Source organism: Streptopelia decaocto (assembly GCF_964273445.1).
Source record: "Streptopelia decaocto genome assembly, chromosome: 2".
Classification (NCBI taxonomy): Eukaryota; Metazoa; Chordata; class Aves; order Columbiformes; family Columbidae; genus Streptopelia; species Streptopelia decaocto.
In genome coordinates, this window is record NC_138655.1 from 53,195,117 (window position 1) to 53,211,965 (window position 16,849).

The window sequence follows — 16,849 nt, forward strand, 5'->3', positions numbered from 1 at the left end:
ATTATTCGTGTTAAAAGCACACATCAAAACATTTTCAAAGAGCCCATTTCCGACCACCCACCATCTGACTCATTCACATTGTGGCAACTGAATACTCAATACTCTTTCAATTCTATTGATGTCACTGTAGCTCTTTTCTGGTGTGCTGTGGTTTTTTTGTTTGTTTTGTTTTTTGTTTTTTTTTTACTTGCACTGGATAAAGGGAATAAGAATTAACTCCATGAAACTTTGATTCAACCATTTGTCCCCTGGAGGCACATAAGTTAAGTTTCGTGCAGTTGAATATGTGAAGTTCTTTATTGTGGGACAATAAAAAACAGATGTTCTACCTCCTCTGCAGAATCGTTAATGATGCTATGGCACAAGGCTTCATACTGAAATTATTTGTCAAAATAATTCCTGCTATTCTGCAGATGGTGCTCTGCCTCCCTAATCTCCTATTCGCAGACATATAAGACACCACCTTGTGCAACACAAATACTAGCATTTCTGCCTGCTAAGATTCATTATTGCCTCCATAAACCTAATGACATAAAACAGAAATAAACTCTACACGATTCAGATCCAGGAAAACTGCTATTAATGAGTAAGGTAAGCTCAAAACAGCTTCACAGAGCTTTTACAGCTGCTCCCTCTGCAACACTGATATTCTAAATTGTATCATCATCTTTTAGTATCACCAAATAGAATTGAAGAAATAAGTTTAAAATCCCATTTATTTTATCTGGAAGAAGATATCTGCAGCATTCTGTACAGTGCAGTAGGTAGCATTTCACCACAACACATACACTTTATGGCAGTATAATTAAAGGTAGCCTGTCTTTAAAACCTAGATCCTCTCAGGGAGGAGATAATTTTAGACACATAAAACACTCTGGCAGTTTACCTCACAGGATATTCCTGTGTAACCTTGAGGACATTCACAGAATTCCACATCTGGTGCTGAAGAAAGATCTATAACATTTGCACTTGCGGTATCCAGGGTCACAGAGTCCAGCCTAGAATCAAGCATGAAAAACATCATATCATTTCTTTCCCCGAAACTGATTTTGGACAGGATAGTTTGCTTCTAGGGGAGTAACACTGCTGAGTGCTGCTCCTGGCAGTGACAGCTGAGAAACAGGCACAAATCTCTGCTGTAAAAAGACTACGATCATTGTCTTATCACTGCATTTGCAATTCTGGGAGTACATGTGCACTGCTTCTGTTATCATTATTGTTACTAACATAGTCTCTTCTCCCACAGCGAGGTTTAAACAAAAGCTTCTCCTTCTGTCATGGTATTAGAGGTATATCAACATGCTTTATTCCTGTATATCTTGGAGAAGAGGTAAAACAGATCTTCAATGAATGATGCAGATACTGCTAATGCTGAGTAGAGACTATGAAATAACCAGTTAATCCATTCCAGCTCAATTTTCTTATTAAGCACTCCCTTAGAGATGAGCGTCAGTGACACCTACAAAGAGACATTAAAAGAAACTACAGCCAACGTCTTTACTGGCAGGTTTTCAGTAGTCAGCAATGGATTAACTTGCCACATACCAAAATAAGCATACTGTTGAGAGTTTCAAAGGTATTTCACTCTAACAAAGCTGCCATTGTAATAAGGCTTTTATGCACTATTCCTTTAAAGCAGAAAACAATGTTTCTGCTATCAGATACCTTTAAAAGAACCAAATGCTGTCTTCCACACATTCCACATTAATGCGTTTGGGGGAAAAGACCAGTCTTGAGAAAATCCAATTGAAAAAATGTTTTCTTCTAGAAATTACTAACATAAAACTTTAGGAATACCGCCACTAAGAGTAGTGTTTCATATGCACAAAAATAATACAAATATATAGATTAGCTTGAATATTTTCCCTCTCTTACCTGTACACAGCTTTTTTGGCAATGTTGTAGTTCGCCCTGATCAGAAGATGGGTCACGTTTACCAGAACAGTCATCAACCTTTCCCGATCTATAGCTTTTTTTGTATTGAAGTCTATGAAATTCTCTGATACGAATCTTACTGAATTAGAGTACTCCTCATATGGTTGTAGTGACAAACCCGCTGCTCTTGTACTCAAAATCTGCCCATTACCCTGAAATTGAAAGTAAGAAAACATTTTTCATATTTGCATGCAAATTTTATTAAGCAATTACATTTAGTGTCAGATACACATCCAGATAACACAGCAAAGAAGCAATCCAACTAGATTTCGTGCACTAGAAAACAAGTAAGTAAGAGGTATACATTTTCCATGGCTTCAGGAAGACCATTCTCTTTTAGTTCAGAGACTCAAGAAATCAGATTTTCTTTTGGAAAAAGAATCAATTTAAATTTCAAAAATCAAACTCCTCTACAAAACAGAGTATCTTTTCTCATTTGCTTTATTGCTAAATACATTTTACAAAATAACACCCTCTTCTGGAGGTGCCTGGATTCAATATAGAGCCTTACTTTAACTGCAACATAAATCTAGAAAAGTAAGCAATCAGCAAGAACACCATAGAAATATTGTTTTATTTTCCCTTTTATAAACCCTTCCTATATTCCTCATAATGTCTGAAGAGTAACAAGTTGAAAAAAGACCCACCTGAATGATGACATCCACACTAGATACTATATCACTGTCCACACTCTCCATTGGAATGTCATAAGACACTGTATACTTCAAGTCTCCACCAAAAGCTGTGAGCTGAAATAACAAAATGCGAAGTCTTAACAACACGATAACCTCCAGCCAACACAATGAAGTGACATGGGACACTGCAATGTCCAAATTATAGGCATAGATGGGCTTACAAATACCTCTTTCCAGGGAAAATTTAACATTCTGTATGCACCAGCACAGAGACGAGCTCTGGCTTGTTGCTGTGCAAGTGGGGAAAGCCAGGTGAAGGCTCTACAAATGATTCAGATAAGTGCCGTCCTTCAGTGGAACACCTACAGGATTTCCAACAAACAGCATAGGTTTACACTACCCTCCCAGCCAAGGGGCACAGCATATCAGAGTTTGTCACATTCCATATTCCACCTTTCAGGCTCCTTAGCCCCACAACTGCTGCTGACTACTTCGAAGTTAAACAACAGTACCAACAGTTAGATCTATATTAAATGGATAAGAAATAAGAATTTGAGCATTGCCCTGTGCAAAACTACTCCATGTCACACTTCTGAGACCTGTGTTCATTTACTGTGTCACTGTACTAAGCAACAGGGCTGCATGTGCAAAGAGACTGGACCAAAAATAACTAAACAAGTGAGGCACAAAGTCCTATTACTCAGCACTGGTGAGGCCACAGCTGGAGTTCTGAGTCCAGTTCTGGGCTTCCAAGTACAAGAGAGAGATGGACATACTGGAAAGAACCCAGCAAAGGGCCACTAAGATGATTAAGAGCCTGGAGCATCTTTTGTATGAGAAAAGACAGAGTACCAGGACTGTACAGCTTAGAAAAGGCTCTGGGAGATCTCAAATAGACATAAGTATCTGAAGGGAGGGTGCAAGGAGGACAGAGGCTATTTTCAGTGGAGTCCTGTGACAGGAGCAGCAGCAATGGGCACAACCTGAAGCACAGAAGGCTCCTTCTGAACACCAGGAAACGCTTTAAAGTGAGGGCGATCAGAGTACTGGCACAGGTTTCCCAGGAAGGCTGTGGAGTTTCCACCCTTGGAGCTATTCAGAAGCAGCTCTCTGGACATGGTGCTGGGCAACCAGCTCTAGGTGGCCGCACATGAGCAGGGACATTGGGTAAGATGACCTCCACAGGTCCCTTCCAACTGCAACTATTCTGTGATTCCATTGCAAAAAATGGGAGACCCAGAACTTTAGGTAGTAACCAGGGCAAAAGTTAAAGGCTAGTTTGTTGGAAACTAACAAATGTGAAATGGGAGTGGCCAAGAGGAAGGTAAAAGGAATTTAATGGTCCTATCTACTGTATTGGAGAAGATGTGAAGGGTGTAAGCTTTGGGACAGGAGCAAACAGTATGAGGAATGTGAGCATGTAAGTTAGTAACATTGAAGAGAAAAAAAGAGACTATATTGTGTCAAAGACAGACAGAGACAGTTACAGGGAGATAAATGAGCACAAAGTTCAAGAAGAGGTTACTGAGAATGTCTCACCAGGGATACAATGAATTGGAGAGCAGAGATAGATTGAGAAGTCTGGTAATATTGGGTTTTTGTGTAACTTTTAATTACAGAAACTATATACTTACAGCAATATGGTATGACTCTAGCTGAGAACTTACTTTATTTCCCAGATATGGCTCAGGCGCTGACCAATAATAAGTATGTTTCAGTACTTTCACAGCGTCAGTGTTGTTAATACTTATTTGACGGGGTCCATCAAATTGGCTTTGCTGAGGTTGCACACTCTTTGAATTATACAGATCAGTAACAAGCCATCCCATCATGTCTGATATCTGCAAGACAGAATAGCAATATTAACGGAGTCAGGCTTTGTGTCACTGAGAAAGCACCCACTAAACTTAACCTCTCCACAGCTGTTCACTCAAGCTGATGGATCTATAATGCTTTCATTAACCCAGTATGACAACCAATACATGCAAATATGCCACTTCAGAATAGGGTTGTCTCTACCTCTCTATTAGGCAGGAACAAAAATACAATGAGTGTGATTTTCATCCTCCCAATAAAATTAGCATTATACCTACATAATTCTCTCAGGTGGAATTACAGGACTTCAAGGGATTTGAGTTCTATTGTTCCCATTTATAGATGGGCCTGAGTTGAAGGAAAGTTAAATTCAGAGTCTCAGAACAGGGAGCAAGACAAGAGGACTTCTGTCTTATTGCTGAAAGTTTTATACAAGCATCTTAAAATTTCAGTCAATTTGGTGTGTTTTCCTCTCTATTGACACATAGAACAGAGGACTAAAGTGTGACTAGCTCTATAAAGATATGGAAGGAATTTGGTGGAAAAATAGTGTCCCTGAAGCCCTCTAACTCAAGAAATTACTATTCAGTAGACAGTGGTATTTATAATCACCCTTTTCTACAAAATAATATTGGAAATATTGCCAGAGGTCACTCTATCCTTACCAAACAGATACGAGAGCAAGGAAACAGGTTTGGATTCCTCTCTTCAATACGCTAAGAAACTTTTATTAGCCCAAGATCAGATTAAAAAAAAAAAAAAAAAAAGACATTTTTCCCATGTGTTATCAGAGCCTCCACTACCCAATGCTTCTGGTATTACTGCAAGCCAGTGGGGCCAAAGCCTGCACTGGGGTGACACACTGACTATCTCAGAGCTGCAGAATAATATTGAAAATCCATTCCTGTGTAAATAGAGACATGCCAGAATTTGGCGTTAACTTGGGCACATGTCAAAGAGAAATATAGTACATTTTGCAGCTGCCTGAGGAAAGAATATTAGGTCACGGACATAACATATAAATACCTGACTGATGGGCCATGTTAGGCTGTCACAAACATCAGAAACCCCAAAGCAGAAACACTCTGTGCAGCCCTGAGGATTTCTTTCTTGCAAATTGTAGAATCCCGGTTTACAGAGATCACAGTTTTCACCTTCTACATTTTCCTGTAAATGGCATGTAACATTTGTTTGGCATCAGCCTTATTATGGTAACAAATACAGTGGATTAGACAGGATTTAGGCATAACAGCATTCAGAAGGTTATAAAAGAAAACAGACTTCAGCACAGCAGGGTTACTGAATAAGACTCTGAGATTAAAACTAAAACTGATTGGAAAAATTCATCAGAATTTGCCAGTTCATCAAAATCTAAACATGCCCTGGCAAGGACCCTATTGCAGTGAAATTTCAGCACATGGGCAGAGTTTGAAAAGCTTCAGCCTGCTTGCCAGTCTGCTTCTTTCATAGCTTGAAATTGTAGATTACTCAGAAAAAAGTTGCCATATTTACTGAATCCAGATAGTCTACATACAGACAGCATAGCTCACTTCCAGGCCAGGCTCCTAGAGTTACCATAGCCAGCTTCAAGGTAACAGTTCCTCAACCACATATTAATATTTATACTTTAATCCCTACCATTGCTGCCACCTCTTTCTGGAGGAACACCACACACACACTTATGCTAGCTGGCAGCTTTTCATCCTAATATGCTCTGGCTAAGGTCCAGAAACTCCTATGCCAAAAATAGAGGTGCTCCACTCCTTTAGCTCTTATTTCTGGCCTTCTGCCTCCTTACCATGCAAACTGGGTAGCTCAGAGCATACTGCTACATACTTCTTTCAATGTAGAACTTACAGGAAAAAAAAAAAATCCAGAACACCGTACTCAATTTTTTCTTGTAACATTTGTACAGACAATATGTAGTTAGTTATTCAAAAATTTAGACAATTGTTGCTGTCAAGCAAATCAATAGAGAAAATATTCAGTAAACGCCTACAAAGCCGTGTACATAGAACTCTGTGGGTATTTCTACACAGTAAGATACAGAACATTTCCCTTTGCCAAGGACAAGTCTTTATTCATGTTTTAGCTTCATATCAGGACAAGACCTGGACACACATCACTCCTCCATCTCAACCTTTGGTTTGCACTATGGAAAAACTTCACTACAAATGTGAAGATAACTTCACAGAGCTCTCCCTGATAACCAGGCTTCAGAGACCAAGACTGTAGGGCATATACTGAAGCACACCTGTTGTGCTATTTTGAGGAGGCCTGTATGAGTTCTGCATTGCCATTTGAAATGCAAAGCCTGTGGACCAAATTCTGCTTTCAGTAGTTACCAGAGTAACTTCAGCCAAAAGAATCACTCTAGATTCCAGACTTAAATCAGATTTGGTCCGATGGAGTAAATTTCAGGCTTACCAGAGAAACATTTGAGAGTTTTGGTGGCAACACAACCAACTGCCTCTTCTTCTGGATCATTGGTTGGCATATCAAGTTTACATAAGACCTCTCTAAACAGGTAGGTTACGTGCTTCTGTAAGCAAAGTACAGGCTGGTTTTGCAAACCATATGAGAAAATTAAGATCCCCAGCTCTGATTCAAAGGCTGAAGGGATGGCTGCTTTTACTTTGTTAACATCCAAACTTGGGAAAAACCTCAGATAAAGAGCCTCCTGAGATAATGAGATTTTAAAATCTTGAATTTTTACAGAAATAAAATTTGTATGCTCTTTTCAGTTTTTTCATTTCTCAGTCTTCAGGATGCACTTGGATCACACATTTCACTTTGTCTCTGTAACATTATTAGAAAAAATATTATTTATTTCTTAATGAAAAATAAAAACCTTACCCAATGACTAGACCCCAAGAGCTGTGTGTCACAAAAGATCAAATATTATGAAATTCAGAGCATGAAAAAGAATAGCTTGCACTACTGTGCTCATGGTGAACACCTAGGCTTAGTAATCCTGTCTCTATTTAATATTTGGAGCACACAACTTTTCTCCTTCCTTCCATTCAACTTTATAAGTGGGCTGCTGACTGGTGACACTCTCAGTGATCTGGCCTAAAAATTCTGTGTGCCAGATTCACGCCCACCACAGCACCGGAAAGAGGCAGTTTCTTAACCAGTCTATAACAAAACTTTCCACTGGTTGACTGTATCAACTGATATAGTGTTACTCTAGCTCAAGATCAGACAAAATGGCTGTTTCCCCTTTTTTGAATTTAAACTGGCCATTGGAACTGTTCCTCTCTTCCAGACACCAATTAGTTATGTTTGATGTTTTGGATCAGATAAATTATGCAAAAGGACCAAGAAATTTCAGAAAAGTTGTGAAACAAACCACATTTTTTTGGCTCCTATTCACTGTCATACTTGGCAACAAATACATAAACCACTATCTAACATTTGGTTCAGAAAATAAGTACAACTTATTAAATATTGATACAGCTTTGTAATAAAGTTCAGCAGAATCTACAGCTGCAAAATATTTCAAGGGGTTTGGATTTTTACCAAAAAATAAAAGAAGGCTGCAAAATTTCTCTTTTTAGCATTTTTATGGTTTATATTCTGTAATTGAATAATTAAATAATATTTCATCCATACAAGTAATGTAATTGTTCCAATAGTTCTTTCCAAGTGCATGCTGTTTCTTCACACAAAGCAGATGTTATAAACACATTCATTCTTTACAAGAAATCAGTGACTTTGAAGAGAAATATCAGCTCACCCCTAAAACCAAACCCAGCTAGGCTTACAACATTCTCTTTGTGATTCTTTCTCACACTCAGATGTGCAGCTATTGTTTGATTTTAGTGTCAGTCTGGCCCATTGGTATAGAAAATGGTGTATCAGTAACATACAGAACCATCCAACAAAATATCATGTTTTTCAATACAGAGAACGGTTAGCAATTTCAGGTTCTGCATTGTCAAGTGTACAGTTACAGCAGGTTACTTCCTATAAAAGAAGCAATCTCTTCAGTTAATGAAGTAGTTTACCTTACTAAAAAGGAGTTTACAAAGCAATGTACAGATTCGAGTTCAAACCAAAATGACAGTTGAATACTCACTTTGCAAAGACAAGGTTCTGTGCATGGATCTTCATTAATGCTACCAATCAGGCTGCAGTTGCAACGCAGGCAGTTTGGATAGCCCCGATACCCAAATGCACAACGATCACATTTTTCTCCTGTGTAACCCTCTCTGCATTGACACTGACCTGGCCAAGTCCCTTGGAAAGCAAAAACAGAGAAACAAATAAATTAGAGCTGGCAATAGGCTGGATTGAAGATGTCTCAGAAAGTGCAAGTAATTCAGCATTCCTTTTTTATTACACTCCATGTTATATTCCACACAGATACTTGGCATAATGTCAGTCTTGCCATCTGTTTTTCATGTTTAGAGTGCCACATGCACAGAAACTGCAGCAAAATGGATTCCATGACAGCTGTAACAGCATTCATAAACAGCATTAGATCTTAATTCTTCCCCATCCCCTTCCCCACCATCCCCACACAAGAACACATTCAGGCACCTGACATACCTTAAAATCCTAAATGTATATATGTTGTGCCTCATCTCTCCTTCCTAAATATTTACCATTGTTCTGAAGTGCTACCTTAATAGCAGCCATTCACAAGTAGATAGTGCTCCCTCAATGTCCAGAAATATAGCCAGATTTGAAGTTTAGAGAAAAGGCGCTTCCCGCGGTCTTACCACGCTGTGAGTCAGAATGCTGCTCGTCTTTAACACAGGCAGAACTCAGGGAGCCAAACGGGTCGCAGCCACAGGGATAGCAGGGGTGATCCTCATAGGGAGAAACCTACAAAGCAAATGTTCTTAGTCAAATTCTCAGATTGTTAACTGCAAAAAGTTAAGTTGCATCTGTTTCTTGTCTGGGATCACCAGAACTAATACAAACGAAGACTGGAAAAGTTAATATGCAGTAGTAGATCAAGGGACTATTTTAATTTTAGCAAACAGAGGATCGGGGGATTGCAGGAAGACACAAAGAAAACTTGGTCTTCAATAGCACAGACAAAGGTGTAGTAACAGCTAATAGATGGAAGCTGAAGATCAACACAACTTAAATAGATATTTTTTTAATATAGCAGCAATTAACCACTGTGACGGTTTGCCAAAAATTGTGGAAATGTCTAAGACAAGACTGGATGTTTTTTGCAAAGATACTCTGGTTCAAAGAGGAAGAAAATGAAATAAATCCTTGGCTCTACGTTCAAAAACAGGACAGATTATCAACTCATGAAGATTCATTCTTAACTTTACGATCTATATATCTTTGAAATATAAGACAATGCAATTCATATGGCAAGGATTTTTTTTTCAGGGAAAATTTTCCTTTGAGGTGCTTCACATGTAAAGTAAATCAGTAATGACCTCTAGATACCAATTTATTTGCTAGGAGTGGATTGAAGACTTCAATGCTTTTTACATCAAGTGAATCATACAATCTCCAACGCTGGTTTACATCTTTGGCTGAGCTATACCTGTTGTCTAACCATACTCCTACAGACTCATCTTGCCCTTTGCACCAATTTATGCTGGATTTCTAAAGCATGAGTTTTCCAAAATATGCATGAGCATGCCAAAGCAAGACCTTCAGTATGTCTCATTATGCAGAGGACAGGAAGTTCATATGTTTCACTCTGTTAGTCACATCTTAACAAATGTCTTTTGTGGATTTTAGGTCATGTTTTCAAAGACTGCCACTTGCTCAGTAACTGGAAAGTACACAAGCTCAGAAAACACATGCTCTTCAACAATCATGTAAAGAAGAAGAAGATTTGTTGCAACACCTCATGAGACAAAGAGTCTGATCTTAGAACCATGTAATGGTCCTTTTTAACACTGCTTGAAATGGGTAAATATAGGATGGTACACACTTTTTGCATTATTGAAGACACTGAAACTTCAACACTGGCACTTTTTAGAGCTTTATGTACAGGAGAAATGAGTTTCCTATCAGAACATCTACATTTCCACACTAGCACCCCAAGTTTCATCTACACTTACTCTTTTCTTCTCCAGCAGCTTGGCCTGCCCTCCCATGCAACTGAACAAGCACTTTGTTTTTCTCTGAAAGTTTTTGTGGTATCATCTATAAAAAAAACCCCTATAGTTTCTAACTATTCTGCAACTGATACATATATATATGTATATAAGAATTACAATGAGCTGAAATACACATCATATGTTGTAATTCACCAAAACATTAAAATAGTATTTTCTTACTTTCTGTGGTCTAAAAAATCCATCATCACACATTTCACAGTTGATCCCAGTAGTATGTTGAGTACAGTTTAAACAAACGCCACCTCCTGTATACTGGCCATGAATATTCATGCTCCTTTTCTGATCTGCAATACTCTGATCGTAGTAACAATCTTCTGCTTTGTTATGACAGTTGCACTCTGAGAAGAATGAAAAATAAATCCTTTCTTTTATATACATCGTATAACAGTTCCTATAATACTGACATTTTTCAAAATGGAAAATGTAAGTAGAAGAGCATATCAATTCATCTCATAAATGTGCTTTTTTATCTTTAACCATGCTATGTGCTTCAGTAGTCTTGATACACTGTATTTCTTAGCAGGTAAGCACATTTCCAAACCACTGTCACTGCTTTAATAGCACTATTTTTAACAGTATCCTGTATATCCCACTGAGACAACCCTGTCAGGACTGATGTCAACAGTGATGTGTACTACTACCAATAGCTTCTGTCCTCTGCATTACAGAAGAAAAAAAAAAAAAGCATCATTCTTCTCTTATTTATATTATAGACAGAAGTCTGAGCAGTCAACACACAAGCATAAATTCGATTTAGCTTAGAGGATACTTTGGTGCAAACAGTCAAACACCAACTTTCTGAAGAGTGACATTAAGACTTGTATGAAGACTTCAACTAAAAAGACTACTTTTGCATTCACAACTGTAAATTTTATCTGGTAGATTCTTAATTGTCTGCAGCTTGTGTTACGCATTAGCAATGTGAAGAGCAAAAATGCACTAACTTGCTCCAGCAACACATTCAGCTGTACTAGCACAGCTTAAATCAATCACAGAATCACACACAGAATCACAGAATCGACTGGGTTGGAAAAGACCTATCAGACAATCTGACATGTAATTGGCCAATACGCGTTTTCTTTCAAAACTTGTGTTATCAGAACAAAGCTGTTTACCTGACAAAGTTTATGATCAATATAAGAAATTTGCATTTTAAGTAGCTAACAAAGTGATGCTAGTTTTAACAAGAGGATAACAAATCTCCAACTCTTTTTCAAAAAGACACTCTGAAAGCTTTAGCACATGATAACTCCACTAGCCAGGGAGTCACACTGGATAGAATATTTAAAAACATCTTAATGGTTATTAGAAATAGGTCCTCTGCCTCTAAACAATCCCATGAAGACAGTTACTAGCTTGAGGATATTCCTTGGGAATTAGTACAGATCTGTATGAAAAGCAACCTCAAACAATATGATAAGCCTTTATGAAACTTCCCGAACCTCTGTGCACACTTACTCTCACATTTGTTCCCAGCAGAAATGGTTCCTGGTCTCCACGGTTTCTGGTGGTAGCCCGGACAGCACTCATTACAGCTCTCTCCACATGTGTTGTGTTCACATTGGCACTGCAGTTTCTAAGAATTCAAGATTGCTTTCTTAAAGTATTTTTAAATGGATAACTTAATCAATGTTGCCAAAATTCTGCCTGATATCAGACTTACTCCAAAAAATGTCAAAACCCACAAATACCCCACAACTAGCATTAGACTGTTCAACCATGCTGTATCGACTATTGGGGAGTAGCTTTTCTAGAACAGGAGGGACAAATCCCCTGTTGTTGCAAGAGGATCTGTTTCTTCTTGTACTCCTTAAATTGTTTCAATTAAATGCTAAACAAATAGAGTTTACTTCAAGAAAGTTACATTAGCAGAGACCCAGATATGCTTACACAGAAAAGGAAGAAAATTACAGCAAATAATTTTTGTGCACCTTATCTTAAAAGATCTCTTTTAGTCTCCTCCTCCTCCTTATTCTCCTTAGGCAAAGTACTTTTTTTTTTTAATTGGAAATGTTGATGTGAAAATAAATCAATGAGATTAAAGAATACCTTTGTGATTTCATCCAGAGGGCAGCTTCGAGCATGGCCGTAACAAATACACATGCCACCAACAGAGATGTCCTTTATTGAATAGTAGTACTACAAAAAAAAAAAAGTCAAAAAAGGATGAATAAAAGACATTTACATATATTTAGATCTTCCCCCTACTCTGGAAAATAAAATACTAGCCTTCAACTATTCCATGACTTGAAAAATTCCAAGAAAATAAAGAGGCTTTGAATTTTTGCCACTTGGAGAATCCTTCCATTTTGTGACTTCTTTTTTTCCCCCCATACTTTTCCTCACTAGCACAAAACTATAATTTACTTTTAACTTTAAATAAGTATGCACAATTTCTCAGCTTAAGGAAAGACCACCAAATGTGACCTCAGCCAAAATTTACTTGTAAAAAAAAAAAAAAAATCCTTTTTTCAACCCGTAAGAAGCCATGAAACATAACAAATTGCTGTATTTTAACTTCAGTGTGGGGAGCAAGAGCATGCTTTCTTAAAATGGGAACTCTGCCCTCCCTTAAAACCAGTTTGTGCACTTTCTTCCAGACCCACTCTTTGCTACTAGTGTATAGGCAGTGTATTATTCTATCCAAATTCCTAGCTTAAAACTTAGTGATGCAGCAGAGTACAATCCATTAGTATTGCCAGGTAGTGAGCAAAAGCAACATACATAAGGAAAGGATTTAATTTTCAAGGCAGGGAAGAGGCAGGAAATGACCATCTGGGTTCAGTTACAGCTGCAGTATCAACACGGTTGGCCTGTTTATATCCTGGCAAGTATGTACTACAGGGGAATGAAAAAGAAACACTTTTTGAGGATACTTCTAAGGAACGAGTTCAAGACTCTCAGACCTAACAACCCTATAGTCATCTGGTGCACGAGGAGGAGATGGCTGTGGGTGGTCAGACATGCTGACTCCTGGATTGTTGCCTCTTTGAAGGATCTTGGAGCTGGAGCAAACTAACCTCTTTGATTTCATACTTAATTTTTTATGTTTTTAAATCTTTTATTATATTCAGGGTTTTTGTTATAGGCTTGAATTACAAAAAGCATTCAGTGACTTATCATGAAGAGTGAGTCCTTTACTATAGAGAAGGAGGTACAGACTCAGAAAAGTAGGACAAAAGCAGAGCTGTATTTCTCACTGCATTCCCTGCTTCACCTCCTTCATCTTGTTTTCTTAAGACTCACAGTGTATGGCTCACAGCAGCTGTGTGCAGCTTGAAGCTGAAGGAGAGTGCAATGCTAATCAAATGCTACAGGCAGAAATAAATAAATACCATACAGAAGTAGAGGTGCTGTTGAACACTTAGAAAAGTTTTGTATCAGCCCTTTCACAAGACCATGTACAAGAAATTAAAACAATTGGTATCAATGACTGGATGCAAAGTCTTCAAAACCAATAAAAACACAATCCAGTAAGCTGGAAGTTACTACCTTGCTTGTAGTTGGTTGCACAGTGAGACATAAGGTGAGACATCAGGATTTGGGAACTCTGCTCAATAAAATCCATGTCTTGTGACAATGAAGATGCATAGTTTCTCATGCAAAACTGTACTAAGCAGTGCTAGGTAGGGTAGTACTAAGCCCCAGACTGCACAACTGTGTATGTTACAAAAACAATAGCAATGTCTGTCTTCAACACCCTTGTTTCCCAGATGTATGTTTGCATGCTTCTATGTTGAGCGTTTCTTTTTGGGGTATATTTCTTGGTATTACAATACAATCAACAGACCTAAATGTCAACTAGCCTGCTCCTTGGGAACATCTCACCTGCTTAGGTTGTGCATTAACCATTTCCCTATGGTCAGCTAGGCACAGCTGGAGCAGCAGTCCAATGCTCTGTGCTTGCATTCTTCACACTATAAATGCTCAGATGGGGCAGACAGAACAAGTAGAACATCCAGATTTTACACTTTAGAAATGCTGCAGCTGAATGGGCACCTCCATGACCGAGGTAAGAGTGGGGCTGCCCTGAAAATACCCAAACTCTGGACCAAATCAAAGCTCCTTTCTCCCTTCTGTACCCAGCTATCCAGCCTGACCTCACAGAAGCAGTGTCAATGCACAAGGATTGCCTGTATCAGAGAAGACACCAACTGCAAGGGCTCTGCTCCTGCACAAGGAGTTGCCTGAGGACGCTCAAGGCAAGTAGCTACAAGGGAGGGAAAGAGGACACCTTTTCTTGTATTCTTCTGTCTTCATTGGAAAGCCTGCCTTCATGGAAAAAACTGAAGCCACTGATCTCCTAACCTATGGGTCTCAGGCAAATTAAGAGAGGGTCAAAATGGCAAAATACAAAGCAAATACTGTAGAACAGTTAGTCACGGTAGGTAGTGTTATTAAGGGCTCCAGCACTGAATTTCTGCAAGAGCTTGGAGAAGGCAGCCTAAGTGCTTGGTAACTCAGTTTCCCCAGTTTTAATATCGAATGTGTAAACATTAGTTAATGCTCTCCAGAATTCTATCCGAGTGCCTTGCATTATTAATTCATGAGCTTTAAAGCAATTTATTACAACAACCTTCAAAAAAAATTAAGAAAACTCTCAGATGTCAAAATTCACAAAGGCAAGGTTTTAAAATAATTATTTTTGAGTCAGAGCATCAGGTCCTGAAAGCCTTAACAGACCAGAAGAGGTACTGCAATTGCATAAAGAGCAAGCTCAAGTGACATTTCTATCCCCCAAATCGTATTTTTTTACTTTGTTGATTAAGCATCATAAACACTGTTCCTAGCATAAATCGTTTTCACAAACAAATAAAACAAAAAGCCAACAAATAAAAAAACAATTTCTAAAAACTACTTTTTCAAAGTTGTTTCTGATAAGGTATTGTTGTTAATAATATTAAAGGCAAGAATTATTTAACAATCTATCAAAATAATTCTGTTTGTGAATGGCAAGGATTGAGTACTTTCTCCTCAAATAGATCAGAAAAGACTCTGCCATCAAATCATACTGAATATAATTTATGAACAGTGAGCTTACCCTTCTGGTAACAATGGGGTCCAGTTCTTTAGGATCATTATGGCTGAGAGTCATGAGATCGGCATTGAGGGTTCTAATACGCTGCAGTCGTAGGCGGATGTATCGTGCAGATGTAAACTCCAAAAGCTTTTGTGAAGGATCATCAGCACTAGGCCTACCGTTGATCAGTGACGTGTGAATCTAGAAAGAGCGACTGGTTTAATCATAAACATAACTGCAATTCATTCACAACAACAGACATCTTAGTGTGAGAACAAAAAAACATAGAACTTAAGCTGTTTTCCAACAACTCAGCATGGTGAGATGTTAAACTACCCCAAATTCCTTTTTCTTCTCCATCCTTTACCTGCAGGTAGAATTCCTGACTCACACAGTTCTGAAACCACAACTCTCAGCTCATTATAGTCTCAGGTCTCCTGGATTTTTCTGGAGACAGCATAAAGAGAAAAGCAGTACTACAAAGTAGTCTTTAGCTTCCCTGGCCTTCCTTTCTCTCCCTTATTGAGGGAGAGAATTATTGCTGGTCATAAGCATAACCTTGTCCTTACAGATTTCTCTTCTGTAATTTGTAAAGATATTACAAAACATCATACGGCACACATGCACAATCTAGGTTCATTAATCCCATGTCTTGCCAGGACAGGGCTGCCCAATCAGCAAGGAATACCCAGTGGTATGAGAGTGCAGTCAGAAGCCACCACACAGATGACAACAGAAAGCAATGCGCTGCCACCACAAACCAAACCATCTGGCCTCCATCTTTCTTGCACAGTCCTAATCGGCCCCACTAAAACAGCTCTTGGTATCGGGCTGCACAACTTAGTCTGCAACAGCCCCTTCCCTCTTTCCAAAGCAATTTAAGGACACACAAGGATTTAGTCTCATATCACCATGTAGTTCCTGCTCTGTTTAATGGAAGAAACTGAAAAATGAGATCTTACAGGACACAAATTTTAAACAGTTCACCTAGTGTCCACAAGAAAGAAGAAGTCACACTTCGGGCTTGTCAGCCACATTTTAGAGTGCATGACACATCCACATCTATAAAGAGTAACTTTGTCTCATATACTACTCCTGAATTTATAGTTTCAAGTTTGTACAGTACTGTCACATCTTTCCTCTCAAAATATTTCTAAATATTAAAGATTTTTTTGCTACTTTTTTTGTAAATATTATTTCTGCAGTGGAGCTAGAGGCTTCCTAGACAGTAACTGTGTTTTTTCAAAGACATCCAGAGACCAGTAATGGAGTTCACACTTCAAACATTTTAATTTTGCCATTTATAGGCTATCACCATTTCTCCTAACTATTCTAATATA

The 16,849-nt window shown here is 38.4% G+C and overlaps 1 protein-coding gene across 1 annotated transcript in view; it reads right to left on the reverse strand.

Moving 5' to 3' along the window:
- Positions 1-16,849, reverse strand: part of LAMA1 (laminin subunit alpha 1) — a gene marked incomplete at its 5' end in the record, with an annotated part of 105,386 nt that overhangs the window by 54,837 nt on the left and 33,700 nt on the right. The window contains 11 exons of the mRNA XM_082046579.1: positions 887-998; positions 1,876-2,087; positions 2,583-2,684; positions 4,238-4,411; positions 5,412-5,552; positions 8,467-8,627; positions 9,113-9,218; positions 10,649-10,827; positions 11,948-12,065; positions 12,539-12,628; positions 15,531-15,710. Of these exons, the coding sequence (XP_081902705.1) occupies positions 887-998; positions 1,876-2,087; positions 2,583-2,684; positions 4,238-4,411; positions 5,412-5,552; positions 8,467-8,627; positions 9,113-9,218; positions 10,649-10,827; positions 11,948-12,065; positions 12,539-12,628; positions 15,531-15,710 (1,575 nt within the window). The remainder of the gene's footprint in view (positions 1-886; positions 999-1,875; positions 2,088-2,582; positions 2,685-4,237; positions 4,412-5,411; positions 5,553-8,466; positions 8,628-9,112; positions 9,219-10,648; positions 10,828-11,947; positions 12,066-12,538; positions 12,629-15,530; positions 15,711-16,849) is intronic.